Source organism: Pelodiscus sinensis, chromosome 1 (genome assembly GCF_049634645.1).
Source record: "Pelodiscus sinensis isolate JC-2024 chromosome 1, ASM4963464v1, whole genome shotgun sequence".
Classification (NCBI taxonomy): Eukaryota; Metazoa; Chordata; order Testudines; family Trionychidae; genus Pelodiscus; species Pelodiscus sinensis.
This window is the reverse complement of record NC_134711.1, coordinates 254,161,599-254,184,630: the sequence shown is the minus strand read 5'-3', so window position 1 is coordinate 254,184,630 and position 23,032 is coordinate 254,161,599. Positions and strand designations below refer to the sequence as shown.

The 23,032-nt window shown below is 47.4% G+C and overlaps 1 protein-coding gene across 4 annotated transcripts in view; it reads left to right on the top strand.

Moving 5' to 3' along the window:
• The window catches only part of GPC5 (glypican 5), a 955,140-nt gene that overhangs the window by 306,975 nt on the left and 625,133 nt on the right, over positions 1 to 23,032 (top strand). For all 4 annotated transcript variants that reach the window (XM_006113650.4, XM_075918825.1, XM_075918826.1 and 1 more), the window contains exon 6: positions 12,731 to 12,851. In XM_006113650.4, coding sequence (XP_006113712.2) covers positions 12,731 to 12,851 — 121 coding nt within the window. The remainder of the gene's footprint in view (positions 1 to 12,730; positions 12,852 to 23,032) is intronic.

The window sequence follows — 23,032 nt, the reverse complement described above, 5'->3', positions numbered from 1 at the left end:
ATGCAGAAAACCATGTTCCTGGAACTGTGCAAATGGCTTTCCCTTTTCCTGAGATGGCAGAATATCTGAATGAGACCCATTCTAGCATGTAGTAATACCTCTGTGGAAGCTTGTCATGCCTGACAGCTACTGTTCAGTTGGGAATCAGTTTTGGCTGGGGGCGGGGGGAGAATCTACAGTCAGGGCTGTTGTCATCGAAGTTGCCAAAGCCATCAATAATATCCTTTGGGACTTTGGGAAATGTGGATAACATAGTGCATGGCTTTGCTGCAATGGGCTTTCCTAACTACGATGGTGCCGTAGACAGAACACAGATCCCATCTTGCCTCTGACCACCTTGCCACAGAGTACATCAACCACAAAGGGTTCTTCTCCGTGGTGCAGGAAGTGCTCATGGATCTCAAGGGCTGTTTCACCAACATCAATGTGGAATAGTTGGGAAAGATGCATGACGTTTTCATCTTTCGGAACTCCTGCCTCTTCTGAAAGATGCACGGCAGAACTTTTCCCCCTAACTGGACAATCAGTGTCAGAAAGGTGGACTTGCCAATATTGATTACTGGCAACCCAGCCTACCCCTTGCTCATGAAGACCATCACAGGCAGCCTGGACCCCAGCAAAGAGGAATTCCAAAATAGGTTGAGTAGGTGCAGAATGGTGTTGGAATGTGTGCTTCAACATTGAAAGGGGAGATTCAGGAGTCTCCCAACTTGCCTTCACCTCAGTGAATGCAACATCCCCTTTGTGGTGGCAGTGTGTTGTGGTGGGGATCTGAGGCAGAGCGCCTAGCCAGAGAGTTTGAGCAGCTGACACTAGCGTGATCAGGAGAGCAGAGCAAGGAGTAGTGCAAATTAGAGAGGTCCTGAAGGCAAGGCCTCTCTTGAGATTCTGCCACATGGCTTTCCACAAGTTGCCCCTGAATTCCCCGTGTTTCTCTTCAATCCCCCACCCTATGCCTGCAGTTCAAATAATAAAAACATTATTGTTCAATTACAATGTTTTTTTTTTTAATTTAAGGAAAACAACAGGAAAGTGAAAGAATTGGGAACAGGAAGGGTGGAGGGGAGCTCAGGAATGGACTGCAATGGTCTTCAACCTCCCGGGGGCCTGGAGGCACTGGCTCCCCTTGAGTTCTTTCCCCTTCTCCCCGTGTTCTGGGGCCCATACGTAAACTATATATGTGTGTGTATATGTTTATCTGCCTTAATCTTGGGAATAATTATCTTGTTTCCTTTTCTTATTTAATCTTTAGATAGCTTATTGTAGGATTACCTACAAGCAATGTCTTTGGTATAAGATCCTACTGTGCCATTAACCCGGTGTAAATGACTGGTCTTGTTGCCCTTTAAACATTGTAGTTCTTTGTTTTTCATTAAATGGATGAACCATGTAAATAAAAATCAGGACCCGATTAACTATACCTAGTACAATATAAAATGAGCTGTGACTGAAATGTATCCAGTCAGTTTCAAAATTCTTAGCCCTAAAATAAAATCCATGTTTGCATGTATAGCATTATCTTTGAAGTGTAGTAGGCATGAAACAAAACTTCTCACTTTTGGGGAATGAACTATGGTGATGTTCTGGATAAAAAATTCATGGCTCTGATTAATCTTTTTTTTGTTTAAATAGTTCTTATTTTCCCCTTCAGTTCCATCCATTTCACAGTGGTGTAACTCCAGAAAGCTAGTGTAAGAGAGTGAAAATCAAGCCTAGGAATTCACAATATATATGATGTATCAGTATTTTGCCATCTTCACAATGCAATGCAGAATATAATTTGAAATGGCGAGGAAATACAGGGTACAGTGACACCAGATCTGAAATGTCTGCTTCTGCAAAGAATTCACAAACATTTTACAACCTTTCAAACTGGATAAACCATGAAATAAGTGATTGCTAATAAGATCTGACCTTATCTTCTAACCTGTATATAGGTGCAAATACTTACCAACTATTTTCATATCTACAGTAGAGATTTTTCAGAACTTTATATGAATATTTATATATTGAACTCTGAGAATTGGAAACTTGTAAATCATCATTTTAAAACATGTTTATAGAATATAAATGTATCAGTGCTTGGATTTCATCGAGCATTGATGAAAATGAATAGTACTTGGGGATCAAGTCTGCCTATTAAACTGATGTGATACATTACTATGCTTACACAAAAGAAATGAGCACAGATGGCAGGTCTACAACTTCTCTAACAAGAAATTTGTCATTCCACGTCACCCCGGGATTCAAATCCGAGCAATATTTTTTCAAGTCAAGCTACCTTTGAGAGGCTCCTTGGAGGATTTTTTTCTCCCCTTTTCATTAATTGTACATTAGGAGTGAAAACAACAGAAAGTGATTAGTGGCTTATTAAAACTTTATAATGGGAGAAGTCTCTCAACCAATAATCTATGGTTCACATTTTTTCCAACTTGAGGGGAATATATTTTGCATCTAAATGAAAGTCTACCGGGATGAAGTTTTATGTACCATGGTAAGATTCCCAATAGCTCATTTAGTTTTGACAGATCATTTATTCCACATTAAAATATCTGTGGGTTTTAAATTTATAGACATTAGTTAATTAAATTGAATAATGCTTGAAAAAAAATCAAAGAAGGATATATAAGGAAGTCTAATTTTAGCAAAGAAAAATGCCTTTTTTATGAAGCACTATGGTAAATATTATAGTGCAATGTTAAATTTTATAAACTTTTCTCTAAGGCTAGTATCAATCAAACAGTGCTTTATCTAATCGTCTCAATAGGCGCCCAAAGAAAGAAAGAAAACAAAAGATTTCAATGCTCATTGTAAATTATCAGTGTTCTTCCTCACAAAAGTCCTAGAAAGAAAAAATAGTTTGTGTGTAAAATGTTCAAAATCACAACTTTAAATAAGACACAAGAAAACGTAAATGTTCTAGGGCTTCTACTGGGGGAAAGATTTTCTTCTGTAAATCTTATTTTACCGCAGCATGCTGTATATATGAATATTTTTGAGATCTCTGCTTCTACATGTATCATTTAGCAATGTAGCGAAACATGAAAAGGATCTTTCAACACTTGCACTGTGACCTGGTGGACAAAGAGAATTACATGTAATGTTGTCAAATTGGTAAAAATACTTTCTTTGATAGCCTGCCAAAACTGGATAACACCCTTTTCATTCACTCCAAATGAGGGTTTTTTTTCCTTTTTGTTTTTTTATTCCATTTGGATAAATTCTAAGTTATATCAACACTGGGATGTTGTTATCCAAAATTTAGTAGAGTGATTCAAATCCTGGTATGATAATCTGATTTACATTTGCTTACCAGTGCAAGGGTTTAAAATTACACTGCTTCAAATAACCTGCAGCCTCAAAGGTATGTAGTGTTTGCCTTGACTAGTGAAGAAATAAGGGCAGTGGCTCTTTTAAGGATCTCCCCCCAACCTTCAGGGCTGTGAGTGAGAGGGAAGCATCACCTGGCAGGCTGGCCAATGAGGCTAATGTGAGCTATTGGCTCATATGGGAGGTTGTTTGTCCCCCTTTTGCTTCTGGATTAACACAGGAGCCTGCAGGGACTTCCTTGTGTGGGGTTCACAGGTGCCTCAAAGTAACAGGAAGAGTTCAAGCAAGGACTGGCTTGAACTAATCCTAGAGTCACAACAGAGGCAGCCACACACGTGAAGGTTGGCAGCTCAGTGGTGGGACGCACAGCAGACAGCAAGTGCAGATCTTTTGCCTAGTGGAGGTTTCTTCTTGGCTAGCATGTGAGTGGGTCCTGGCAGTTGATTTGCTGGCTGAATTCTACCCTGGAGTGAGAGCATGTGCAGGGCAGAGAACAGCAGCCCAGCAGCAGCAAGAGACAAAGAAGGAAAGCACAGTCATGGCTTGTTTGCCCCCACCACTGCGAAGTAGCAGAGTTTAATTTGGATTTTGGAGGGGCAGTGATGCTGGAAGAATTTTTGTGAAGAGGGTGTCGTGAGCCATTGAACCAAACTATAAATCATGTATATGATGGAGAGCACTTTGAGCCAGGAATTGCGGCAACACCTCCAGCATCTCAAGTTCCAGCACCTATGTGGAGAGCTCTCTGCAGGCTAATAAGGAATTAATCAATTGAGGATTTAAGTAATCCTTTGGGCTGTCTCTTGCCAGCTATCTACATTGACCGCTTGAATTTCCGCAAGAACACTGACGATCTCATGTAAGAAATCAGTGCTTCTTGCGGAAATACTATGCTGCTCCCGTTTGGGCAAAAGTCCTTTTGCGCAAAGCTTTTGTGCAAAAGGGCCAGTGTAGACAGCTCAGATTTGTTTTGCGCAAAAAAGCCCCGATCGCGAAAATGGCGATCGGGGCTTTCCTGCACAAAAGCGCGTCTAGATTGGCATGGACACTTTTCCCCAAAAAGTGCTTTTGCAGAAAAGCGTCCGTGCCAATCTAGACGCTCTTTTCCGCAAATGCTTTTAACGGAAAACTTTTCCGTTAAAAACATTTGCGGAAAATCATGCCAGTCTAGACGTAGCCTTGGAGTTTAAGCATTGTGATGGGGGGACGGGGAGTGGAAAGATTCAACATCAACTCTGATTGGCCAGGGGGAAGAGAGAGGAGTGGAGAAACAATTAGGGGCTGAGAACGTGAGTCATAGTACTATAAGAGTGTGAAGAAGTTGGGATTGCCTCTGTTAAGGCAATACAGACTTGCAAAATGTGGAGGCTTCTGGTGGCAGGTCATTCTTCCTTTAAAGGAAGTAAGTTGCCTTGCAAAAGAAACTTCAGTTCATGATGATGTCAAAGACAAAAAGTATGTATTGTCACAGTCCCCTTGTGAACTGGGATCCTGATCTTTCAGGCTTGAAGTGATTACTGCAGCAATAGATGCCTATCAGTGGTGGCCTCCCAAAACATACAGGGGTATTAGGATCCCTGTCAGGAAGGATAGTTGTGTGGCATGTCTGTGTGCTAAATTCTTCCTGTCCATCCTTTCCTTCAGAATGAAGTGTTTGGGTCATCAGAGTTGTTAGTTCATGTATGGGCATCATATAATGCATTTGGCCACCTGAAGGGTTGACACTTTCATAAGAACAAAAGAATGGCCGTACTGGGTCAGACCAAAAGTCCCTCTAGCCCAGTATCCTGTCTGCTGACAGTGGCTAGCACTAGGTGCCCCAGAGAGGGTGGACCGAAGACAATGATCAAGCGATTTGTCTCCTGCCATCTCTCTCCAGCCTCTGACAAACAGAGGCCAAGAACACCATTTTATCCCCTGGCTAATACCCTTTTATGGACTTAACCTCCATGAAATTATCTAGCTTCTTGTGACGGGGCAGAACCGCCCCGCCACTCGCAAGCGGCAGCGGGGGCCGCGGGAGAGAGGGACGCAGGCGCCTCAGCGCCGGAGGACGCAGGGAACGGGGACGCGGAGGCCGCGGCGCGTCATCACGGCGCGCCCGGGAGCGTGGCGGGTGACGTCACGAGGGCGACGACGGAGGAGGGAGGGGGGAACCCGGAAGTGGAGAGGAGCAAAAAAGGGCCGGAACGAGAGCGGCGGGGGGAAAGCCAGGAGGAGGGAAGGCGAGCGACGGGCAGAGGAGCCCCGAGCGGAGCGGTCCCGGACGGGAAGGCAGGGAGCGGAGCAACCCGGTAAGCGGGGCAGCGGCCGGCGGAGTGGAGTTGGACCCAGGGCGGGTCGTGTATCCCGGGAGCAGGTGCGTTTGGGGTACTACCCCCCTGCTACCACCGAGAGGCACGCTCTCGGTGTCAGGGCCCTGGGTCGGGGTCCGGAGTGAGGGCGGGCCCGGACCCCCCACTCCGCCAAGGAGGCGCGTAAGCAAGCGGTGCATTGGGCACCATCTGACTGTAAACAAAACAGTGGGGGCGGCGGACAGGGGTCTCGCCCCGTGACACGTGGTGGAGAATGTGGGTACTTTTGCGCCCCTGAAACCTAGGGTGCGAGGGTGGTGGTTTGTTTTGCCTTTCGTTTTCACTGGCGGAGGGCCACTCTATCCTAACTGCCATCTCAAATAGGACACGGCACCATGGATGCCGACAAAATTGTAGAATGGCTGGTGGATAGCCAGCGCCAGCTCCAGAGACAACAAACGGAGGCGTTGCGACAACTAACCTCCGAGTTTAGAGAGCAGCAGAAGCAGCTGGTGAGGGAGCTGAAGGATGGGACAGGACTGGTCGGACCCACCAATGAAGAAGAGGAGGAGGCGGCGGGCCCAGCGCGACTCCCCATCAGGCTCACCAAACTGGGGGCCGAGGACGACGCCGAGGCGTTCTTGGTAACTTTCGAACGAGTGGCCACGGCGGCCCGTTGGCCCCAAGAGCACTGGGCTACTATACTCGCCCCTTACCTGTCCGGTCCGGCCCAACTCGCCTACCGGAGTTTGTCCGACCGGGACTCGCTGTGCTACTACAAGGTCAAGGAGGCGATTCTCGACCAACTCGGTATTTCGCCCGAGACGTATAGGCAGAGGTTCCGGGCGGCCAGATATGCAACAGGGGAGCGGCCACGGGCAGTGGCGCAGCGGATCCGGGAAGCCGGGTTTCGGTGGCTGGAACCGTCCACCAAGACCGCGACTCAGGTGGCCGACCTGGTCGTACTCGAACAGTACCTGCAAGTGCTCCCCGCGGAAGGCCAACAGTGGGTCCGGCGACACCTGCCCGGGACCCTAGAGGAAGCGGTCACGCTCATGGAGCACTTCATGGCAGCCGAGACGCTGGAAGGACCTGGCAAGGTAGGCGCAACGACCAACCCGGTGGGTCGGGGAGGCCCTAGCCCCAAAGGGAAGGAAGGGCGGAACAACACGGGGCCTAGGGCTGGAAGCCCCCCAGTCCGAGGACCGGAGCGGCGATTGGCCCCGGTATGGCGTGGTACTGAGGACCACGGAAAAGGGGAACCCCGGGCCGAAGTCGGGAAGAGGGCAGAGGACACGCAGAAGATCCAATCAAAACCGACGTGCTACCAGTGCGGCCAGGAAGGCCACATCCGTCGGGACTGCCCTATGATGGACTGCACTTACGGCCAACCTAGACCCCGGAAGGGCCCGCGGCAGGAGGTAAGCCGGGCCCGCATGATAAGGCGGATACGCTTGAACGGGGAGGTAGTAGAGGCCGTTCTAGACTCGGGGTGTGGACAAACGTTAGTGCGGAGAGACGCGTTAGGAAGATCAGGGCACACGGGGGCCCAAGTTTGGATCAAGTGCGTACACGGGGACACCCGGCCGTACCCGACGGCCCGGGTGAGGCTACACGACGGGAGCCAGGGCGGGGAGTTACGAGTAGCAGTGGCTCACCGACTACCCTACCCCGTGTTACTAGGCCGGGATTGGCCCGGGCTGCGGCGGCTGCTAGGGGAACGGGGCCCTACCGGCGTAAGGGACACGCGGGAGGCATGGGCTACCCAGGAGGAGGAGGAGGAGACGATGCCCCCACAGGGGCTAGACGGGGAAGAGGCGCGGGTGACCCTAGAGGTCGATACCGGCGACTTCTTAGCCTTGCAGCGGGAGGACCCGTCATTACAGCACGCCTGGGAAAACGCGCTAGAGCCCCGGGTGGAGGACGAGGGGACCCAACAGCAGAGCGAACAGGGACCCCACTTCGAGATCCAAGGGGACCGGCTGTACCGGGTCCCAGGGACAGCAGGCGGGGAAACCCAGCTACTCGTCCCAAAAGCGTACCGGTGGCGGGTGATGGAGATGGCCCACGACAATCCCTGGGCCGGGCACTTGGGAATTGAGAAGACACAACAACGGGTGATCCAACGGTTTTACTGGCCAGGGGTATACCAGGATGTCAAGAACTTTTGTAGATCATGCCCCCAGTGCCAACGGACAGCAGAGGCCCGGGTCCCACGGGCGGCCCTCGTACCCATGCCGCTAGTGTCCGAACCCTTCGAGAGGATAGGTTTGGACCTCGTGGGGCCCTTGGAGCGGACTCGGAGAGGGCACCAGTATATATTAGTGGTGGTTGATTACGCCACCCGCTACCCGGAGGCTGTTCCCCTACGCAAGACCAACGCGGCCACAATAGCCGACGAGCTAGTGAAAATGTTCGCCCGCGTCGGGCTCCCGAAAGAGATCCTGACGGACCAGGGGACGAACTTGGTATCGCGCCTAATGAAAGAGCTGTGCAGATGGCTGCAGATAAAGAAGATTCGCACCGCAGCCTACCACCCTCAGACGGACGGGCTGGTAGAACGTTTCAACAAAACCCTAAAAGCCATGTTGCGGAGGCTGGTCCAAGATGACCCACGAGACTGGGACAAGCTGCTGCCACCCCTGCTCTTCGCAATACGAGAGGTACCGCAGTCCTCGGTAGGGTTCTCTCCGTTCGAGCTATTGTACGGCCGACGCCCGCGGGGCATACTAGATCTGGTGCGGGAGGGTTGGGAAGAGCAGGCATCCACTGCACTGGGGGCGGTCCAATACGTAATCAAGTTGCGGGACCGCATGCGAACTATAGGCAGGTGGGCGCAAGAAAATCTAAAAAAAGCCCAAGAAACCCAGGCCCGCCACTACAACACGGGGACGCGGCTGAGGGTCTTCCACCCGGGCGACCCAGTGTTGGTCCTACTGCCGGCAGGGGAGTCTAAATTATTGGCCAAGTGGCAGGGACCTTACCGGGTGACCAAGAGGATTGGGGAGGTGGACTATGAAGTCCAGGTAGGGGGAAAGCACCGGCAGAGCCAAGTGTACCACGTCAATCTGTTAAAACGATGGGTACCCCGGGAGGAGCCCCCATCGGAAGCCCTTAGCACGGAGATTGAGTTCGGACCCTGGGGCGAGGAGGAGGTCACCTGGGCGGCCAGCCCCATGGGGAGGGAACTAAACCATACTCAACAGGCACAACTTCGGGCGGTACTACAGCAGGCGGCAGCCAGCCTGACGAGCCGGCCAGGGAGGACGACCCGGGCATGCCACGAGATCACGACAGAACCGGGGAGTCGAGTGAGGGATCCGGTACGCCCCATCCCCCGGAAGTTGTGGGACACGTTCCAAAAAGAGCTGCAGGACATGTTGCGGTGGGGAGTGGTGGAAAAATCACGGAGCGAGTGGCGGAGCCCCATCGTACTGGTCCCGAAGAAGGACGGAGCTGTACGGTTCTGCATCGACTTCCGTAAGTTAAACGCGGTATCAAAGTTCGATGCATACCCCATGCCCAGGGTGGATGAGCTACTGGAGCGCCTGGGGCGGGCGGAATACTTATCAACGATCGACCTTACGAAAGGGTACTGGCAAATACCCCTGACGCCGGCGGCCAGGGAGAAGACAGCGTTCGCCACCCCGTTCGGACTATTCCAATTCGTCACCATGCCGTTCGGGTTACACGGCGCAGCAGCTACATTCCAGAGGCTGATGGACGAGATCCTGGAGGACCATCGCGACTACGCCACAGCATACATAGATGACATCGTCGTCTTCAGCAGGACGTGGGAGGAGCATCTACAGCAGCTGGGAGCCGTCCTGCGAACGCTCCAACGGGCCGGGCTCACAGCTAATCCCAAGAAGTGCCAGTTCGGGAAGAGGGAGGTATCCTACCTCGGGTATACGGTGGGGAGGGGCCGGCTAAAACCACTACTAGACAAGGTATGCGCCATTAGGGATTACCCCCGACCCCACACCAAACGGCAAGTACGCCAGTTCCTGGGCCTTGCGGGGTACTATAGACGGTTTATAAAACATTTTGCCTCCTTGGCGGCCCCGTTAACAGACCTGACAAAGAAAGAGAAACCCCAGAGGGTGGTATGGACGCCCCAAGGGGTGCGGGCGTTTGAGGCGCTCCGGCAATGCCTGGTATCGGGGCCAGTGCTACGGTCCCCCGATTTCGAGAAGCCGTTTCTTTTGCAGACTGACGCCTCCGAGGTAGGGCTCGGGGCAGTCCTCGCACAGGAGGAGGAGGGTGCAGAGTACCCCGTAGCCTACCTAAGCCGGAAGCTGTTCCCTAGGGAGAGGAACTATGCCGTGATAGAGAAGGAAGCGCTGGCCATCAAATGGGCCATAGACTCCTTACGCTACTTTCTTACAGGCAACACCTTCACGCTGGTGACGGACCACGCGCCACTGAGATGGATGCAGTCCATGAAGGACAACAACGCACGGATAATGCGATGGTACCTGAGCTTGCAACCTTTCCGTTTTGACATTAAACACAGACCTGGTAAAGATAACGTGAACGCGGACTGTCTTTCGCGGCTGCCGGGTGACGAGCAACCGGAGGGCGGACAGACCGTAGGAAGGGGGGAGATGTGTGACGGGGCAGAACCGCCCCGCCACTCGCAAGCGGCAGCGGGGGCCGCGGGAGAGAGGGACGCAGGCGCCTCAGCGCCGGAGGACGCAGGGAACGGGGACGCGGAGGCCGCGGCGCGTCATCACGGCGCGCCCGGGAGCGTGGCGGGTGACGTCACGAGGGCGACGACGGAGGAGGGAGGGGGGAACCCGGAAGTGGAGAGGAGCAAAAAAGGGCCGGAACGAGAGCGGCGGGGGGAAAGCCAGGAGGAGGGAAGGCGAGTGACGGGCAGAGGAGCCCCGAGCGGAGCGGTCCCGGACGGGAAGGCAGGGAGCGGAGCAACCCGGTAAGCGGGGCAGCGGCCGGCGGAGTGGAGTTGGACCCAGGGCGGGTCGTGTATCCCGGGAGCAGGTGCGTTTGGGGTACTACCCCCCTGCTACCACCGAGAGGCACGCTCTCGGTGTCAGGGCCCTGGGTCGGGGTCCGGAGTGAGGGCGGGCCCGGACCCCCCACTCCGCCAAGGAGGCGCGCAAGCAAGCGGTGCATTGGGCACCATCTGACTGTAAACAAAACAGTGGGGGCGGCGGACAGGGGTCTCGCCCCGTGACACTTCTCTTTAAACTCTGTTATAGTCCTAGCCTTCACAGCTTCCTCTGGCAAGGAGTTCCCCAGGTTGACTATACGCTGTGTGGAGAAGAACTTTCTTTTATTAGTTTTAAACCTGCTACCCATTAATTTCATTTGATGTCCTCTTGTTCTTCTATTAAGGGAACTAGTAAATAACTTTTCTTTATCGGCAGCTCTGAGTTGGTATATAGAGAAAGGTGCAAAGAGGAGAGGAAGGGGACATGAGAGTCAATGTTTGAATATGTTAATGTTGGCTCACAGATAGTGCTAGTTTTCCTAGAGGTTCACAGCTAATGTGGCAAGAGAGACATGCTCTAAGACCAGCAAATGCCCCTTTTATGTGAACTTTAATGACCAGAGAGAAGACAGCAGACTTGGTTGTTGTACACTTGGGGGAAATTGTAAAAGGACTGACTTAATCATTAGGACACAGACATTTAGAGCTTTTTTCTCCCAGGAGTGACTATAAACTAGTCTGAAATGCTGCTGTAGAGGATATGTTGGGCTCCCACATTGGCAAGGCCAGAAGAGTTGTGAATTGGGAGATGGCTAAATTTGTATACGTGCGGGGAAGATCAGTGATTACTCACCAAAATATCTTATGCTATTTGGTGTCCATCTTCTTTAGAGATGATGGGATACACATCTCCAACTAAAGACTGGATATATTTTTGGCGGATTTTAGGGAAGAATGTAACTATTTTGGAACACAGCTGTCAGTGATTGTAGGGGAAGACCACCCATGCTTTTGTCCCCACAGTTTGCTTGGCCATTTCCAACTCCTTCATGTGGGCCCAGCTAAGAATAGAACCAATGGAACTCCTTATACCCTAAGAGGCATCAGCACTGTGAACAGGATCTCTCTTCAAGCAAATAGATGAGAACTGTGGGTCATTGTTGGATCTTGCTTTCTTACCTTGCTCCAGTCCCTGCTCATCAACCCTACTACTGATCTGCCTATGACTTTTGGCATGGCTCCTGACATTAACCTCCATTCTGACTCTAAATCACACTCATGCTCTGATACCCACACTGTTTCTTTTCATCTTCTCTTTGTTTACTTTCTCTGTTCTTTCTTTGCCCCAATTCCCACTTTCCATGGGTTTCACTCCCAGCCTGTCTTCTATTTCACTTGCCAAAGTGACCATCAGCAAAGTAGTTACTGTTGACACTAAATGATCCTCATGAGGCTTAGAGTTAACTCTAACCCAATTATATAAAGAACAACAATAACAACAACAAAGGGAAACCACAGTCTTCAAAGCTATTGATTCTGGCTCTTTGCAAATTCAGGCAAAGATCACCTTTTCATGCTAACTCAATATGTAGGAAATTCTCTTCAGAAACCCCCCCCCCCCCCCAGAAATTGTTCAAAATGAAAATTCAGATTGTGCAGAATTTGAATATGCCATGATGACTTACCATGTGCACATCTAGCAGGGGGAATTTTGGTATGTAACACCTCTGTGATGGCATCTTTTACTTTTACCACAAGATTCTTTTACTTTTTAATTGATTAACAGCTGGCAGAAAATGTCAAGATAGAGATACAAAGCAAGAGCCAATTTTCATTCACATAACAAAATAAAAAAAGACTACCTTACAGACAGGTATAATCTACACGAAGGTGTATTGTCCTTTCACAATTCTTATTTTTCATTAAAATTGGTCAGAAATAACTAAAAAGGACTCATCATAGCACAACTTTGTAAAATATATCAATTTTACCCTGCTCTGTAACTTTTCGGTAACAAAACCTACCTGGACAAAATACACATGCAGTCATTAAAATGGAATGGCAGTGCCAATTAAGTTTGTGTTTACACGTAAATCCAATCTCTGAAGAAGTTATAAAAGTTTACTAAGTCATATTTCTTTTGTTATATTAGCTACACCCACCGGGTGGTTGGCAATGGAATCAAAGCTCAGTCTGCAAATCCGGAAGTAAAAGTGAAAGGCACAGATCCTGTAATAAGTCAAATTATTGATAAACTGAAACACATTATCCAGGTAAGATTTCTTTGTGTATATATGTTAAAACCATCACTTTGTGAATTAAGGTAATATTGGTGCTGAATAAATGTGGATTGTTGTACATTAGAATTAAATTGTTAACTCAAGTCAGAGTTCAGTGTAGGTCTGGCATGAAATATTTAATCCCCAATTATTAATAATGATTTATTTAAAAGCTTTGCATATGTTAGATGAGAGCTAGAAGTGAGAGTCTGTCAGCAGAGCCATCGGTATCTGTGAGCTGAGATTGGAACTCAACATTACAATAAGTGCTTGGAATCTAAGCATGTGTCTGATCCTCAATTGGTGAATTTTAAACATGTTAATCATGGCGTAATATCATTAATAAGACATGACAGTACACATAAAAAAGCACACAAACCACCATCCTGCTAATTTCACCTCTTTCCAGACCTGAAAGTCTGGTTGTAAGATTTTCTATTTTACTTTACTGCAGAGAAGGTTGGAAATGTGCATAATACTTGCTACAGTACTTGGTGTATATATGATCTCATAACACATGTTCAGGTAACCTTTTGAGATTTAAGCTTTTATATGGTGTTTATTTCCATTGTATGTCAGTGTGGTGCCGTAATGTGCCCAAAGATATTACAGTTACAGAGGTGTGCTAAGATTGCCTGAAAGGTAGGGAATGTTGCCATTTACTTTAGGACCTGGATTTCATCCATATTATTATTTGAGGGTTGTAGCTGCAATGGTATGAAGATTCAAGCTCAAATACAATTACTCCTTTCGTTCCATTAACAAAAAGTAACCTTTTTTCTTTACAACTGAAGCATGCTGTTATCTCTAGTCTTTCCTATTTTTTTCTTAAAATTGAATGAAAGTAAGTACAATTTTGGCCTCCAAAGAAATGCCAAGAATTAATTAAGGGCTACGGATTGCTCTCTGATGGAAAAAGGTTGCAGACAGTTATGTTTAAGCCTCAAGGTCTTTCATCTGTCAGAAATGCCCTATTTTGATATTAAATGTGTCCTGTGTACTTTAATGTGTTAAGTTCTACCCTGAGGATTAGTCTGAAGACTTAATGTGGTTGGCAGGAGAAATTCTATTATAATTCATTGTTTCCAGTGCTTTCTCTTCCTATACAGTACTTGCAAGAGCAGAGTGAATCTTGTGTGGAAGGATTTAATAATACATAATGCACAAATTCTGCCTTTCTGTGGGACATCTGTTTTTTTTCTTGCAGATGTGGGTATGGAAATAGGGCTGGTGAATAGAGAAAACAGCAAATACTCTGGGGAATCAGAGGTACAATATGTAGCTATTTTTCTCTAGATGAAAAAGGCCGAAGAACCTGAAGGAAAAGCTTTCATCTCAATCGTGTACTATGAATTAGGGAATTAAATATAAAAGACCACCTTTTTTATCCTTTGTGATATAAAAAGGATGACTCGTCTTTTGAATTCATTTTGGATCACCCTGAGAGATTAAACAAGGAGACTTAATAGATTGGGAGGTACCTTCCAGTATAGAAAAGTCAGACCTCTACAAGATGTAGGCCAGCACTGTTTTCAAGTTATCCTACCATAGTGGAAAAACCTAGAGGACTAGTTTAGCATCTGAAAACAAAAAGATACTTGATTTGACATTTAGAACTGGATGCATTTTGAAATGTGTTTACAAAAAGACATGAGTGTGTATATTTGGTACACCTCATCTAAACACACAGCTACTATCATAATAATAACTGAGGACCCAAACTGACAGTTTGCCATTTGTGTGGAAATATTTCATGTATATCTATGTAGTAACAATTGTACATCAAATCAGATGCAGTTTTGCCTGTTCATTTGTGTGTTATGCAGTTCTGAAAATCATGCCACTAGCTTTATGTCTATGGGAAGAAATGGAAAAGTGAGAATTTAGGATTGTATGGGCTCTCACTCCATCCTTAAAATCCACAAAGGGCATAATGTTATTACGGGCAATAGGGTGACACTGCATGTTCTCTGCTTTCTCTGTTTGATACTCTGTGGTTCTGGCATTATTGAAGACACTGGGATTTTTGCTGTTGAATTCACTGGGGCCAAGTTTTAACCCAAAATTCTTTAGATAGTTCAGTCCTGCTGCTGCAGGGTTTTCCCCAGGGTTCCCAGCTGGGGCCACCCAGCTGCCACCAGCCCTGCTTCAGCCAGGGATTCCCCAGCAGAGACTACCTGGCCACCCTGGCCCTGCTGCCACTGGGGGATTCCTGGGGTTCCTGGCTGGGGCCACCCTGCCACAGACATCCCAGCTGCAGCTGGGGGTTCCCCGTGAGGCCCCCCCCCCAGCCATGTGTCCCTGCTAATGCTGGGAATTCCCCAGCCTGGGTGGGAACTTCTGGGTCACCACCTGGCCTCACTGATGCTGGGGGTTATGGGCCAGAGCAGAGGCTCCCCAGACGCTTCCTGGCCCAGCCGGGGCTCCCCAGCCCCTGTGTTGCTCCGGAGGCTTTTTGGTCCAGCAACATCCCTGACCCGGCCAGACCACGGACATTGCTGGACCAGAGAGTCATGGATTTCTGAGGTTCACCTGTACCTACAAAGGCATGTACTCAATCAGTGACTGTCAGAATTAACTGTGATGGTTGCAGTCACAGACGACCCCTCCGGGGTGCCTCCTGGGGTTCTGCCACTGCCACTGCCACTCAACTTCCTGCTCTCTGGGCCTCCTCACCACCCAGTCCTGCTGGGCCAGCCCCGCTGGTCTCCCCAGCCAAGGCCCCAGCCCTACCCCCGCTGAGAAGCAGTACAGACACTGAACCACTTCAGGTCCAAGGAGAGTGCAGTTTAGGGCCCACCCTCCTGAGAGAGCACTCCCCAGATGGGATCAAACCCCAAAGAATTAAGCAAGCCCCCTTTAGCAATGAAAGGGGGAATGTGCACACTGGATGCTCCCCCCCACCCCGGTAACAATCGCTTACACTGGATTTGATAGAAATAAAAGTGGTTTTATTAAGTTGAAGCAGTAGGATTTAAGTAGTAATAAGAGAAAGTAGGCAGAGCAAAGTAGGTTACAAATAATCAAAAGAAACAAACCGCTTGGCTAATTCTCCACTGAAACCTCAGTACAAACTTAAACTCTCCCTAAAACCTCTTTTCCAGCTGCCACTCTAATCCAGCGCTCTCTTCCCCACCCTGGAGTCTCAGGCTCCTTCCTTCAGGTGCAGCCCAGCCAAAAGACCCAGGCCTCTCCTTTCCTATTCCTTTTGTTGAGGAGTTGAGGCCACTCCCTACCAACCACTGCTCAGACTTAAGGACAAAAGGTTGTTTTACAGTGGTTCATCTAGAAGTTGAGGGTAACACCCTCCAGGTCTCCAATTCACACATTGGAAACACAAATTATTCCTAACTCCACGTGTCTAATTTTATCCACACAAATGATACATACAACATAGTAAGATAAACAGAACCAGCAGACCATTACATGAAGAGTGATGGGTTACATGAAATAATTCTCTCAAACCACCTTTGAGTTATGTATATTCATATCCATGAGTCCAGTTCACAAAGCATGGGGTGGGGGGCTCCGTCAAAGTAACTATTTCCAACAACCAGTGGTGAGACACTGTAATGGGAGAGCTCTGAGTTACCTCAGAGAATTCATTCCCCTGTGTCAGAAGGTGGATCTTTCCCACATGCTCTGGGCCTGACTGATGGCTTTTAATGGGATTGGGAAGGAATTCTCCCTGGGGTAAGATTATCGGATACCTGGGGTTTTTTGTTTGGTTGGTTTTTTGCCTTCCTCTGCAGCATGAGGCAAAGATCACTTGCAGTTTTAAACTTGTATAAATGGTGGAGTCTCTGTAACTTGAAGTCTTTAAATCATTATTTGAAGTCTTCAGTGAATCAGATACATGTTAGGGGTCTAGTACAGGTTGGGTGGCCCATGATGTCCATTCATCTGAAGAAATGGGTTGTGCTGACGAAAGCTCATGATATATGCTTTGTTAGTCTTTAAAGTGCTGCTAGACTATTTGTTGTTTTTTAAGATGTTCAGGATATCAGACTAGATGATCATGATAGTCCATTCTGCCCTTATGAGCCTATGAGGTAGAGTCTCAGCTGAGGATTCCCACTGAAATGTTTTAAAAATGTAAGTTCTATGACTACTTAACTTGACTCTCCAACAGTACTAAGTGATTTCAATCCATATGCTTTGTTTTCTGTGAAAGCGTCTCTCACCACTGGAGTTTGTGCCTCCTTGGCTGTAGTGTCAGAGGTGTGTAAGTGCTTGTAAGTTTGGCAGTGAAGGCTCCTCTGCCAAGCCTTATAATGTTTTCCTTATTAGACATATTGTATCGCTGTTCCTTACAAAGTAGTGGCTTTAACAAAGATCAACAGTATTTTTTGTTTCCATGGACCTCTGAGAACTATAATTTGTACTCCAGACTTCATCAATAACTGAATTCATAAACCCAAGTATTAAAGAGCAGTTCAAGGAACTAACAAGCATTACTGAAACTGGATTGGAAAAGTCACCTTCTATCATAAAAAGTGCTTGCCCAAATAGATAACTTTGCAGTTGATAAACTTTTGCTAGATCAGCTATACTCATACTAGTCAAATGATGATCTCAATGCTTAGTCCTGTTTTGTACTGAAATCTGCATCTTCCTCAGTAATTCAAGGATGTAATTCCTTTCATTCCCGTTGATATGAAAATAAATTAATTACTTTGGCTTTATGATTACAGCCAGTCCCCGGGTTACGTATAAATTAGGGACTGTAGGTTTGTTCTTAAGTTGAATTTGTATGTAAGTTGGAACTGGTACATATTATAGGGGAAACTCTAGCCAAACATTTCTCCAGAGCTCAATTTTATTCTCCCACACCTCACTTCCCTCAGTCCTTTATTCTCAAGCTGAGGTGCCTGCTGAGAAAAGCCGCTCCGTGTCTCCCTGGGCTGCTGGGGGGGGGGGGGGGGGCGCTAGCTTCGCGTCTCCCTGGTCTGCTGGGGGGGGGGGAGCTAGTGCGGGGTTGCCTCACCCCGTTTGTAAGTAGGGATCCGATGTAAGTCGGATCCATGTAACCCGGGGACTGCCTGTATAGTATGTATGGAGTATATTTAGATTCCAAAGCTGGCCAATTTAATTTATTTATTTTTACAGAAAGTATTGTCAAAGAAATACTACATTGTGAATGAGTGAGCTTTTCCATGAGCTATATAACGTTACTCTGAGCATGGCATATTACTTGCCATGTGCAGTATTTTTATATTTGCCTTTCCTGTGAGGCCCAGGAGAGCCACTATTAGCAAAACATTCCATTCATGGAAGCCCTGTGAAAACACAGCCAAACAGGTCCTGATCTGTGTTACACCAGATTTATGCCTAAAATCAGAATCCAGCAGTTTTACTGCTGCTGGTACAGTTACTAAAAGACAAAGCTAAACCAATGCCAATCATGAGGCTACTAGGTGATAAAAGGTTAAAACATAGGTGAGAGTAAAAATAGTATCTATCATATTCCTTTGAGAGATATTTATATTATTTATGTTAGTTCCTATAGTCCCAGTCAGAATTCCATCATGTGATGTGCTTAGTTAAAAAATAACGAGAGAGCCACAGGAACATAAGACTTGGTATATTTTCTGCTGGATTAATCCATCACTGGGCCGTAGGCAAAATCCCATTCTTATTCATACACCCCAAGGACTCTTCCTTACATATGTTGCCAGACATATGTTGAGTGATTGTGAGTAGGGGAAGATGGTTTGCTCAAGTACTTCCTTTTGTACCACCAAACAGTTCCCCTCCTAACTTCTCAGTCCAGATCAGAATCCAGAACTGCTGACATTATGTGATGCTGTCTGGAGTGGCTCACAACTTTGAGTACTTTACCTCAAGGCAGACTTAGAACATAGGGCAGACAGCCCAAGCTGGTGGTGTGTTTTATAATTAGGTTTCACCAAAACAGTGACAAATGTGAACTCTGGATTTACTGCACCAGTCTTACCATGTAGACTTTGTTATAAAATTGCAAAAATCACATATCAGGTTGTGCCCAATCCCAAGCGACCAGATCAATTGGTACCCTCAGTATTACACTAAACACAATGATGGCATATAATTCTATAGTAAATTAAAGATTTACTAGCTAAGAAAAAGAAGTGTGTGTTATTGGGAGGTTAAACCCGACAATATATATATATGTGTGTGTGTGTGTGTGTCTGTGTGTGTGTTTATATGTATATATATCTATATCTAGTTATATAGATATAGCTAGATATTTGTAAATCAGTTTGTAATCACAAATGGTAGCAGAGATGTAATTTGATGGCAGTTTCTAAAGTCTTTCAGGGCTTCTCCAAATAACTCCTGGGCTCTAACTTTTCTATCTAATCTTATTCTGCCCTGTTAGTCCAGAGATGAAGGCTATTTCCTTGAAAATACAGATAGGGCTCGTCTACATTGGCCCCTTTTCTGGAAGGGGCATGTTAATTTCAGAGGTTGTAATAGGGAAATCCACGGGGGATTTAAATATCCCCCGCGGCATTTAAATAAAAATGTCCGCCGCTTTTTTCCGGCTTTTAGAAAAGCCGGAAAAGAGCGTCTACACTGGCCCCGATCCTCCGGAAAAAAAGCCTTTTCCGGAGGATCTTATTCCTACTTCAAAGACTTCAAAGTAGGAATAAGATCCTCCGGAAAAGGGCTTTTTTTCCGGAGGCTCGGGGCCAGTGTAGACGCTCTTTTCCGGCTTTTCTAAAAGCCGGAAAAAAGCGGCGGACATTTTTATTTAAATGCCGGGGGGGATATTTAAATCCCCCGCGGATTTCCCTATTACGACCTCTGAAATTAACATGCCCCTTCCAGAAAAGGAGCCAATGTAGACGTAGCCTTATAGCTTCTTTTGACAGAAAACAATTGTACTCCAGGCTCATCCTATTTTTCTGGTTCATCTTAGTTTAGTCTCTTTCAACATTTGCTTACTTATGTCAGTTTTGAGGACTATACTTGATTTGGTGATTCTGTCTCTTTTCTGTTTGGTTTTATGAGAGGCAATCCCATTCCAGGTACATCCTGTTTTCCTGGCACAACCAAACCATTATGTTGCTTTAAGTTATGGCAAGAGGAAGATGTATCCTGAGTTTGGTGATACCAGCTCTTACCATTTGGAGTACTTGAACAAATGGACTTGCAGATGGGCAGACAGACAGACAAACACACTTCTAAAATATATAGTAAGATACCACAGATATGTAAGAATAAAATCAGAAAGGCCAACGCACTAAATAAGATCAAACTATCTAGATTAAGGGTTGGCAACCCCAGTACCGAGCTGCTTGTCAGTGGCATGTAGGGTAGGAGCTCAGTCCTGATCCTCCTCTTGTGCAGCAGAGAGCTCATGCTGCAGCTTCATCCTCAGCCACACAACTGCAGGCTAGAGCAACAGCTCCGGCTTCCTTCTGCGGTGGGGGATAGGAGATGCGTGTGTGCACGTGCATCTGTGGGGCTGCCTTTGCTTGGCCTGGGTATGCAAGAGATTAACTCCTCCTCTCCCCCCACCTCCCACCCCCGGCTACAGACTTCTTGCTTTGGGAGGGGGCGGGTCTGGGCCTGCTTCACAGATCAGGGACTGGGTGGCTGGTCACACATGGGCACCGAGGTCCAGGCTGCATTGCTCCACACAGGCTGTGGGGGGGGAGGGGCATGGCGCCCCTTCCCCATGCCCCACTGCACCCAGCCGGGCTGGAGCTAGCGCTTGGCAGCCCCAGGCTCTTTCTGCTCCAACCCCAGAGTCACTGGCTTGGCTGGGCTGGGAACCGACTCTCCCTGCCCCAGTGCTGCTCCCTGGGGGCTGCGAGTCCCAGTGCTGCTTGTTGTATATTGGGTTGTAGATATAGATCTTGTTGTTATGGTAACTGAGTAGGTCACTGGGGTCAGCCCAGCTAGTCTGGGCTTGTTCTGGTGAGTTCTGTGCTATGCAATAAAATGGACACTTGCACCTACTCCAGCTCTCTGCCTTTCCACTGATTTCTTCCTATACTCTGAAACTCCCCACGACATAACAAGTGGCGACGAGGATGGGATACCTGTGCTGCCTTCAGCAACAAAAGAAGTAGAAGTCAATGTAAGAAAACAAACTCTTTCTGGCTGTTCTGGAAGGTGGGGGTAAGAACTGACTGCTACCCTGTGCAAACTGAACCTAAGATCAAGGAGCCCAGAGACTGGAAAAGAATAAAAAAGGGGGGGAGTGCAGCAGCCATGGCTACACTTACTGGGCCACTGGGACCTTTTGAGGAGACTGTAGAGCAATGGCACGTATATACTGAGCGTTTTGAACTTTTTGTTATTGCAAATGACATTAAAGAAGAGAAGAAGGTGTTTTTTAAGTGTTGTAGGGGCTAAGACCTATTCTCTGCTACGCAGTTTGCTGCTCCCTGTTAAGCCAGAGACCAAATCTTACAGTGACATTGTGGAAATCCTGGGGTCACATTATGCTCCAAAACCACTGGTAATTGCAGAAAGGTACAGGTTCCATAGCAGAGACCAAAAGGAAAGTGAAACCATTGTACAATTTGTAGCCAATTTGAAAAAGCTTGCTGAACACTGTGAATTTAAGGAGATGTTAAATGAAGCCATACGTGACAGGTTAGTGTGTGGCCTGCACAGTGAAGCTATACGGAGGCGTCTGTTAACAGAAGCTCAGGTCACCTTACAGAAGGCCATTGATATTGCGGTCTCCCTGGAACTGGCCACACAGGAGGCACAATACCTTAGTGCACCCCCTGGGGTGCATAAAATGTCCCAAGAACCTACTCACAAAACAGTGGGGAGCCAGGAATGTTACCGCTGTGGTAAGACAGGTCACCATGCCGCAGAATGCTGGTGTAAGAACCTAGTGTGTCGACAGTGTGGAAAAAAAGGACACATTGAGCATGCCTGTAAACAAAAGAAAAAGAGGCCTGTGGCCTGGCGGAACAAAAAGGAAAATCTGCATACCATCGAGCAGATGCCTGATGATCAAAGCGACACCTTGTCTGAAGAAGAAGTGCCCTGCTATGTTTTGTCTTTGAAAGGGGGCTCCCATGAATACTGGGTAACCCCACTGTTGGATGGCAAACCAGTACGCATGGAAGTGGACACTGGTGCAGCAGTTTCATTGGTCTCAAACTCGGTGTATCAGGAAAAGTTGAAGCATCTTCCACTTAAGGCAACAAAGATCATTCTGAAGACATATACAGGAGAAGCAGTACCCCTATTGGGCACTACTGATGTTAAGGTGGAACTAAATGGACGGACTGCAGAATTACCACTGTTTGTGGTGAAAGGCCATTACCCAGCCTTAATGGGGAGATCATGGCTTAGGAAGATCCCACTGGACTGGGCAGAAGTGCACCGGATGACTAAAGAAGAAACAGGTCTGATTGATATATTAAGGAGACATGCTGCTGTTTTTGGAGAGGATCTGGGAAGTATGAGGGGAATCACCGTGAAACTGAACATTAAACCTGGTAGCCAACCAAAATATCTGAAGGCCAGAACTGTGCCATATGCTATCAGACCAAAAGTTGAAGCAGACCTGGAGCGCCTAGTCAAAAATGGAGTCCTAATACCAGTTACCCATAGTCCATGGGCAACTCCAATAGTTCCAATATTGAAGAAAGATGGTTCTATTCGGATTTGTGGGGATTTTAAGGTCACGGTTAACTCTGTTTTATGTGCAGAGCAATACCCCCTTCCTCGCATCGATGACATCTTTGCGGGCCTGGCTGGGGGACAAAGGTTCAGCAAGATTGATCTGAGTCAAGCATATTTACAGATGCAAGTTGAGGAGGAATCCCAAGAACTGTTGACTATTGTGACTCATAAAGGGCTTTATCGTTACTGTCGCTTACCCTTTGGAATAACTTCTGCTCCAGCCTTGTTCCAGAGAGCTATGGACCAGATCTTGTGTGGCTTGCCAGGTGTTCAGTGCTATCTTGACGACATCCTGGTCACGGGTGGGAATGAGGAGGATCACCTTAAGAACTTAGAGGCTACCCTACAAAGACTGGAAGAGTATGGCCTACGAGTCCGTAAAGATAAGTGTGCATTCTTTCAGCCCTCTGTTGAATATTTGGGACACATCATTGATGCTACTGGTTTTCATAAGTCCCCTTCAAAAGTTAAGGTTATTGTGGAAGCTCCACCCCCTCAAAATGTTAGTCAACTTCGCTCATTTTTAGGACTAT